Below are 8,750 nucleotides of genomic sequence, written 5' to 3'. Positions count from 1 at the left end.
TCCATGAGTCTTAGGGTGTATTCGAATACCGCTTATTTACTGAAAACTAAAAACTTATTGTTTATTATTGAAAACATTATAGCAAAATAATTTTTAAATGTATGAATAGTGTCGTAGGACCCAAAAATGCTTTGATATGTGCGTTTTTGTGTTTTTAGCTGGGTCATGAACAATGCCATGGGACTCAGCCAAAAATGCAAATGCTGGAAACGTTCCTCTGCTGCTATCCAAACTCATGTTTAGTGTGTGTTTGGCTCCAATTTAAAAAGCCAGTTTATTTTACTATTTGGCTTATTTTTACTACTATTCATAGGCCACACTGCACTTTTTGGTACTATTCATGGGTCTCACTGTACTATTTCAGCTAACTTTTACATTTATCTATAGTACTTTTAGCAAAAAAATAAATAAATAATTTCAGCAAAATAAACGAATCTCAAACAAACTCTTATACAGTTACGCACACATTGTTGTTTTTTTTTTTTTCCTCAAAAGTCACTATCTCAAATCTCAACTTTAGAGCACCATTCTATCATATAAAAATGATATAATATTAATATCACGACAAAAAGTATAGGCTCCATTGGTGATCTCCATGATGAAGAATAGAATACGTCAATGAAAAATGATCACTCCATACGTGCCTTTGTTTCGTAACCATTATGATTTCTTTTTCTTTTTTTTCTTTTTTTTTTTTTGGGTAGATCACATGCCATACTTAAATAATGAAATATAAATCCTAATCAATCAAACGTGTGAAAAAGATCTCTATTATTAAATAACAAACTTCAATAATAAAATTTTATTAAAATAAACTTGTCAACTTTTGTTAGATAGCTTTCTCAATAAAAAAAATAATTATAAAAAAAACTTTTGTTAGATAGCTTGTAGTTGTCAAAATTAAAAGATACATATGGGTAGGTCGAATATGAAAGAATTTAAAATATACAAGATTATCCTTTACAATAATTTGAATGAATCTTCCAATACATAATAATTTATAAAACTATTTATGTGTATTATATTATTTAATTAAGTCGCAAAAATATTCCAAGCTCAGTTAGTAAATATGCATAAGATAAGCGTATCTTACGCATATGTTAATATTAATTAAAGAAACTTGCGTCTCCCGAACTATTCTCAAATGTGCAGAATCTTACACGTGATTTTGAGATTAGAAGTACCATACGGGAGTCTTACGGAACTGATAAATTTTGATTTGTAAAATATAGCTTGTTAAATGTTAAAGATAAAAGTTATAATACTTGATGGCTAACCACTACGCACCCTTGGTGCGGTAGTCACTCTACAAGTATAAGTGTTTATGGAGTGTGGGAGGTAAGGCCGGAGTTCAAGTCTCCAAGAGAGAGTTTCACACACATATATACTTAGATTAAGTTAAAGTAGAATTTCTATCTTGTATCAAAAAAAAATTTACTTGATGGCTGTTAATTTGGCATTGACGTAAAAGTTCAAAGCTCAAACGCGTGTATGATACAACTAAAGGAAACTTATTCCTACCAAATACAAGTGTCATTTTTTTTTCTTTTTTCTCTTTTAATAATAGAAGTGTCATGTATAGAATTTATTTTACTTAAAGATAAGTAAATGATATGTTCACAAAAATTTTACAACAATTTCACAACAAATTTTAGGCAGCATGTTACAATTGGTGGGTAGAAAAAATAATATCAATGGAGGGCCTAAATTATAATCAATAATAATCTGTCACATAAAATTCATTGTAAAAATATTGTAAACCTAACATTACACTTTCTAATATTATAAACCCAAAAAAAAATATATAATAACAATAATAATAAAAAGTTGCGTAAACACACATTCCAATTTTGTTTGTTGCTTTAGAGTCTATGCTTTATGCTCCCAATGCTAAAATAATCACTGTTTAGATTATAAAAATTGCTAAAATTACTAAAAATTTTACTAAAACTTTTATATACACATTAATATAAGACCTTTTTTTTTTTTATATAAGTCACATTAATGTAAGACTTTTTTTTATACAAGATAAAAATTTTATTCTAACCTAATTAATCTTACTGTATATGTGTGTAAAACTCCCTCTTGAAGACTTGAACCTCGGCTCTTTACCTCTACACCTCACAAATACTTATACTCGTAGAATGACCATCACACCAAGGGTACGCAATGCTAATATAGTAAAATTTGTAACATATGTAGGATCACTCTAAAACAAATTTGTTTGAGTGGTTGGAATTAATCATATATATGACTAGACATAAAAGTCATGATACAAATATTATTCTATTTATTTGACAAAAAAGGGGGATAAATGTCTAAACTTTTTTTTGTTACAATTTTTTTTTTTTTAAATAAACTTAACATATTCGTATTATACACGTACCATTTTTTCTGTTTCTGTATTTTTATGCCAAATTTTTGAAACATAATTTTTTAAAATATACCGAATTATACCCGTCCATATATTTATTGTATTAAACACATACAATATTTTACTAACTATGATTCCAAGTTTTAGGAAAAAATTTAATTTCAAACCAAATCATAAGAAAGCATACATATATAGTTTATTTCAAATGACTTTTTTTAATGAATTATGTGACTTATTCAAATAATACATATGAATAGTGCTATAAAATATAAATCACCACATAGTATATTGAATGAGATAACTCCTAAACTTGTTAATTTGGAGATAAATGTTGTCCTAATTTTTTATTGAGAGAAAAAATAAATTTGACAATTTTAATTTTGATTTTTCGGATAAGACCAAAATACCATTTACTCATTAATTTCTCCCCAACTCAAAATAAACTCAAATAGCAAAGAATCTTTGTAGCTCAACTAATTAGCACCTTCTGGTATTTTTAAGAGAGATATCCAGAGTTCAAATCTCCCCCTCCCCAGTATAATTTATAACTATCGAATTATTAAAAATATTTATATAATAATAATATCTATATATATATATATATTATTTTTATTTTTATTTTTTGAGTAATCAGCAGACCGAAGAAAAAAAAAACAAAACAAACCACTGCCACACTTCACACGAAATCACAACTCTTTTACAAATTAAAACAAAAGCAGGACATATAATTTTAGATATATATATATATATAACCTGATTCCTTGATGAAAAAAATGATATGGGTTTTTAAAAATTGTGAATCACGCTTAGAAACTGCCAAAATTTGAACAATTGGTTTCCAACAACGACAAAGGCCTTGAAATGGGTGCATTGGATGGCCATGGTTCACGATATACATATTTGGTGTTCATTTCATTACCAGTTCTCTTTGATTCCAATACTCTGTCTCCTGAGGAAATGAAAGAAAGAAAGGAACACAGTAAGAGAGAGAGAGAGAGAGAGAGAGTGTGTGTGTGTGAGATCTGAGATTTATAGTTAGTATTGGGTATTCATACAAACTAAGACATGATTAGAAGGGTATTCATAGTTAGTATTGGGTTATTGGGTATTCTTTTTAAAAAATCAAATCAAATCAAACCTAAAAAATATACTCATAATACAATACAGTTAGTATTGGGTTATTGGGTATTCTTTTTTAAAAATCAACCAAATGTAGTATCTCACCTAGGTTTTGGGTAATAATTCATTTTGTTGCGCACATATGTTTTTCAACATGAGAGCTATATCTCACAATATATATGACCATTATCTACCTTTATTTATTTAATTATTTGCTAAATCAATTATATGTCTTTATTTAGTTTGTCAATCCATAATTTATTACTACATTGCATTCATAATCTTATATTCAATTGGTGTTCACTTCACTATTTTTTTTTTTTTAGAAGGTTCATGGCACTAAAATTTAATACATAAAAATAAAATAAAATAATAAAAAATAAAAAAGACAACAACAATGACAATAATCATATTTTATTAGTGCAAGAGTTGACAAATACATTTATTATGATGATCCAATTAAGATTTTCTTGTTGATACAAATGGTCATAGATTGATAAAGCACAATAGTTTTTCTCCCCCCTCTATTCAGTAGTACTACTTAAAACCTCCTCTAATGCTTGAGTGTTGCCAGAGGCAGCTACATATTTGATAAGAAAGTTTTTGTATAGCAAGGACCTATAGAGCGCAGGATTTCTTGCATCAACCAAAGTTTTTGCTGGTTCTATAATTGTTTCATCTAATGGATTAATAAAGAAGGAAGCAGTTGTCCGAGCAAAATTTGAATTTGTCACCACTCGATGTTCAGCACCTTTCAACTTCCCATTACTGATAATCTACAATTCAATGCAGCACAATTTCAAGTGCAATAATTAAGAAACAATAATATTTTCTATAACAAAAAAATACCATAAACTATGGGGGTACTTACACTTTGCACGCTAAACTATGAAATCTTGCATTCACCACCCCAATTGTAACAAACTTGATAATTTGCATCTCATAGCTTGAATGAATATCAAAATTAATGATAGCATGCAAGTTACATGACTGTAAAGAAATAAATTCTATGTTTTGCCCTTATAGTCGATTCATGTGCTAAATTTTTATGGTCTATGTAACTTGCACATTTTTATTTTTTATTAAGGTATGGTTATTAATTTTAATTGTCAATCAGGCTACGGGATGCAATTTGCAAAGTTTGTTACAATTGGGTTGTGATCACAAGTTTTTATAGTTTGGAGTGCAAAGTGTAGGTACCCTGAAGTTTAATATATATACGGTACTATTTGTTACAATTTATATGATATCCCAAATTAAAAAGACTGCCTATAATTAAAGCTTTCCATAATCGTGTAAATAACTTAGACTGATTATTGCACAATAATGTATTGCCCAACAATTATTTACCTAATGCCTTCATAATTCAAAATCAATGTGGTGAAGTACCACAAATCAAATGGATTATCAACTAATTTTCAGTTTTTCACTAATTAAACATCTTGCAGTTACAAATAAGCTAGAATATCCTTCCCAAAAACAAACAAAGTGCATTATATATACTGAGAGCTTGTGAAGATATATGTGCGTACCTGCAAAGGATAACCTATGTTAACCACAAAAGCATAAGGAATAGGTTTAACACCAATCCATTCCTCATCCTTGAAGACTTGAAGCCCATATACTTCACTTTGAAGAAGAATATTGATGATGCTAGGGTCTCTATGTTTGCCCTGTCCCAAGGTTAAACTTGGGTCTGGGCATGGTGGATAGTGATTGACCAACAATCTTGGATTTTCAGCAAGTCCACTGCTAAAATGACCATGGCTGATTTCCAAGCCTTGGGAAATGAACTCCAAAATTCTAAACCCCAACTTCCTTACTTCAGTTGTATATGGCCCAACAACTTCTCTGTAAAAGATTACATAAAACATCATGATGTAGTTCATTTATGTTCTATATATGAAAAAGGTTCAGTAGCATAATAGAACAAGTTAATTTACATGTCTATGACTATGAGGATTTACCGATATCTAGTTGGTTTTTCAGGCCAAAATTGGATGTATTTCTCTTGAGGATTACAAAGGTGTAACAATCCATCCCTCCAGAGGTGGAACTTTTCTTTTGCATAATTTTGTCTGCCTGTGTAGACGGAGCAGCTCTTATTGGGGTCCTTTGAGCATTCAATTGTTTTGTCCTTGCCAGACATTGCATGAAACTCCTTAAAAACACTCATGGCATCATCCATTAAGTGGTTAGGGACTCCATGGTTGATCACCTATTAGTTGAGCCAGAAAATGTTTTTCAAGGGTCAATCTAAATATATTTATGATTTTTAAATTCACAAAATAATACACACATACACATATATATACACATTTATTGGTTAAAACATTTATACTTAATATGCTTTATTATCATTATTATTTTCTTGTATAAAGAAAATTTTATATAATAAAAAAAAACAAATATTTTCTTTCCTGCAGTTATTTATAATTTTTCTTTAGAATTTTATTCAATTCAAGATTTATTATTATTATTATTATTATTCAAAATATTACATATTAGAGTATTACAATAGTTTTAAAGAAAATGTACACAATTCAATTAATTTAAAATAAATTGAAAAAATAAATGTCACTTTTTAAAAGTAATAAATGTTAATGATTACAAAGTAGAAGATGTCCCAAACTTTTAACCATAAAAATTATAGCATATTTTCTTCTAATTAAAACACACACACATATACAATTCCTTTGAATGCAAAATAAAACAAAAATAAAAATAAAAAGTTTTTGCTTTAAATATATATATATATATATATACATGTACAAAATTGATTTTTTTTTTTTTACTTTTTCTTTTTTGATAAATTATGCTTTAGCCTTTAAATACTTAGATGGTTCCACGCTATGCATAACAGAGTTTAAGTGAGTCAAGAGTTTTCTCAAAAAGAAAAGAAAAGAAAAGGAAAAAAAAAAAAAAAAAAAAGGTGGGTCAAGAGTAGTAAACACAATGACTAGTTACTAGTCCCTTTTTTATCTTTAGTTTAAAAAAAATTAAAAAATGAGACCCTTTTTTTTTTTTCTAAAAATGAAGGGGATTCATATAAAATCTTGAAATAATCTAAACATTTATTATAATAAAATAATAGGGGAAAGGGAAAATTGCGGAGAACCCGGGACTGCATGGGTGGCCCCTGCCTCCACCAGATGGTACAAATCATCATAGAACACTATTATATATAGATAGGAAAATGTAGCCAAAATTTGTTCATGTATGTTCATGTTTGATGCCAAGAATCCACTAGGAATAAATCATTATCTCAAAGAAAAAAAGATGTGAGTGGAACCTGAAAGAATCCAAAGTCTTGGCTAGCTTTAAAAATTTGTTGAATTATCTGAGTCTGATCATGAACCCCAAGATCAACCACTGGAATATTGTTGCCTACAGGAACATCAATAAGCTTCCCTGGTCTTTGTTCCGGTGGGAATATATACGTTTCTGGCACAGCTCGATCCCTACACCAGCTTGAAACAAGAAGATCCTCCATCACTTACAGCTCAGATCTGTAAGGAAGAAAATATATGTCTATGGTGTGAAGTGAACATTAACCATAAACAACTCTTTTATCAAAAAGCTTCCATGTTGAAGTTGAATAAAAGAAAACATTGAAAATTTCGGCAAGCATATTATATTCCTAGCTCCTACGATGAACCTTAATACGAGATATATCTTGACCAACTTGCTACTAAAAATGATTTAATAAAAATAAATGAACAAGTTGCTTGTATCTGTTTTAAATCAATCAATCAATGGTTTATCCAATCAATCTATACTAATTAACTAAAATTCAAAGGATTAATTTAATCTACTCTAATTTTCTATCAATTGTCTCAAATCAGATTTCAAATCTACTATTGCATTCAACAACTCCACTTTTTTTTAAGGAACCCAACAACTCTTCTTTAATACCTTATGCATATATAATGGGGGTCCATATAATTTAAAACTATTTTGAAGTTGTACTCTGGTTATATAATGTGTTATAAACTCAGTTTAAAACACTAGTATTACTATTTTCGTGTGTATTCTAATAAGTATTACTGTTTACTTTAAAAAAAAAAAAATTAACCCAACTTTTCTTGAAATACTTATTATTAAGTGCCCGTTTGTTTGGGCGTTTTGAGCCCAAAAGTTGGCTATTTAAAAAAGCCAGCCCAACTTCAATGTTTGTGATGTCACGGAAGCCTGAAGAGAAGCACACACGATACTCTCTTGATGAAACAGAAACTAAACTGTTAGTCTCTAGTAGTAAACCTCGAATCCACGAGGGGTTTCCCTGAATCCACAAGGAGATAAAACTGAAATCCACCAGAAGAGAAAATTGACAAAATGTCTGTGTTTATTGATAATAGTCTATTTTGCCTCTGACAGCTACAAAACATATAAATACTGAGCAAAAACGTTTAAAACCCTAATTCGCACTAATTAAGCGATTAGGTGACAAAATTACCGAATTTTACCAAAAATGGCAAAATTGAGTTAAACGCAGAATCATAAAGTACTGACCTTAAGGGTCGTCCCAAAACAGACGGGACCTTATTCTGACTTTTAAACTAAAAGTTATTAAGGAAAAACAAATATTACTATAAATAGCAAAAACATTGTTTTCGGGGCCTTAACGAAGGAATTTGCCTAAAATTTGGCAACGTTCATGGCACCTATCATGAATCTGGATCAGAACGCCGTTTCCCTTCAACCTGCCAAATTTCATGCAATTCCGACACTGTTACCTCTGATGGCCCCTACTGGCACCCCCCTTTGATCTTGCGTTGTGACTTCCTGCGCCCTTGCTGCTCCAAGAAGGCATGTGCTGTCTGTTCTACATCAGTTTGGTAAGTACAAAACGCAACTTTTTGACAAAAGTTGTGTTTTACATTTACGAAGGAATGCATGTTTCAGTTTATGGACATGTTTCCGTCCATAAACTAAAAGCTGGAGTGGGCTTTTATAATGTATCCGTTGGAGTGAGTGCAATTACCAAAATTACCCTTCAATAAAAGGCAAGGAGTCTTCTTCAGATCACGCACAGCCTCAGCACATTTTCCTCTCATCTCATCTCTCTGCTCTCCCTTTGCCTTAAAGCTCACTCACGTAATAAAATTAATCAAACCACAACAATAAAAGCAAAAAAAATTCTTGCTCTCATAAAACTGATATAATTTAAACAACAAATCTAAAATCAAAACAACAACAACAACAGAAGATCAAGAACAGAAGAAAAAAAAATTAGAACAATAAATGATCAAGAAAA

General features: G+C 29.8%; 1 protein-coding gene across 1 annotated transcript; it reads right to left on the bottom strand.

Annotated features, from left to right (window-relative positions):
• Positions 1-3,891: 3,891 nt before the first annotated feature.
• On the bottom strand, positions 3,892-8,750 carry LOC112007363 (hyoscyamine 6-dioxygenase). Its single transcript, XM_024039698.2, has 5 exons — positions 8,478-8,750; positions 6,786-7,002; positions 5,461-5,711; positions 5,026-5,344; positions 3,892-4,269 (listed from the first exon to the last, which is right to left on the bottom strand). Exons 2-5 carry the CDS (start codon positions 6,984-6,986, stop codon positions 4,018-4,020), a joined length of 1,023 nt encoding a protein of 340 aa, XP_023895466.2. The 5' UTR covers positions 6,987-7,002; positions 8,478-8,750; the 3' UTR covers positions 3,892-4,017.

The sequence above is a fragment of the Quercus suber genome, unplaced genomic scaffold (genome assembly GCF_002906115.3).
Source record: "Quercus suber isolate HL8 unplaced genomic scaffold, Cork oak 2.0 scaffold_381, whole genome shotgun sequence".
NCBI classification, from domain to species: Eukaryota; Viridiplantae; Streptophyta; class Magnoliopsida; order Fagales; family Fagaceae; genus Quercus; species Quercus suber.
The sequence above is the reverse complement of the archived record's forward strand: the minus strand, read 5'-3'. Positions and strand labels throughout refer to the sequence as shown.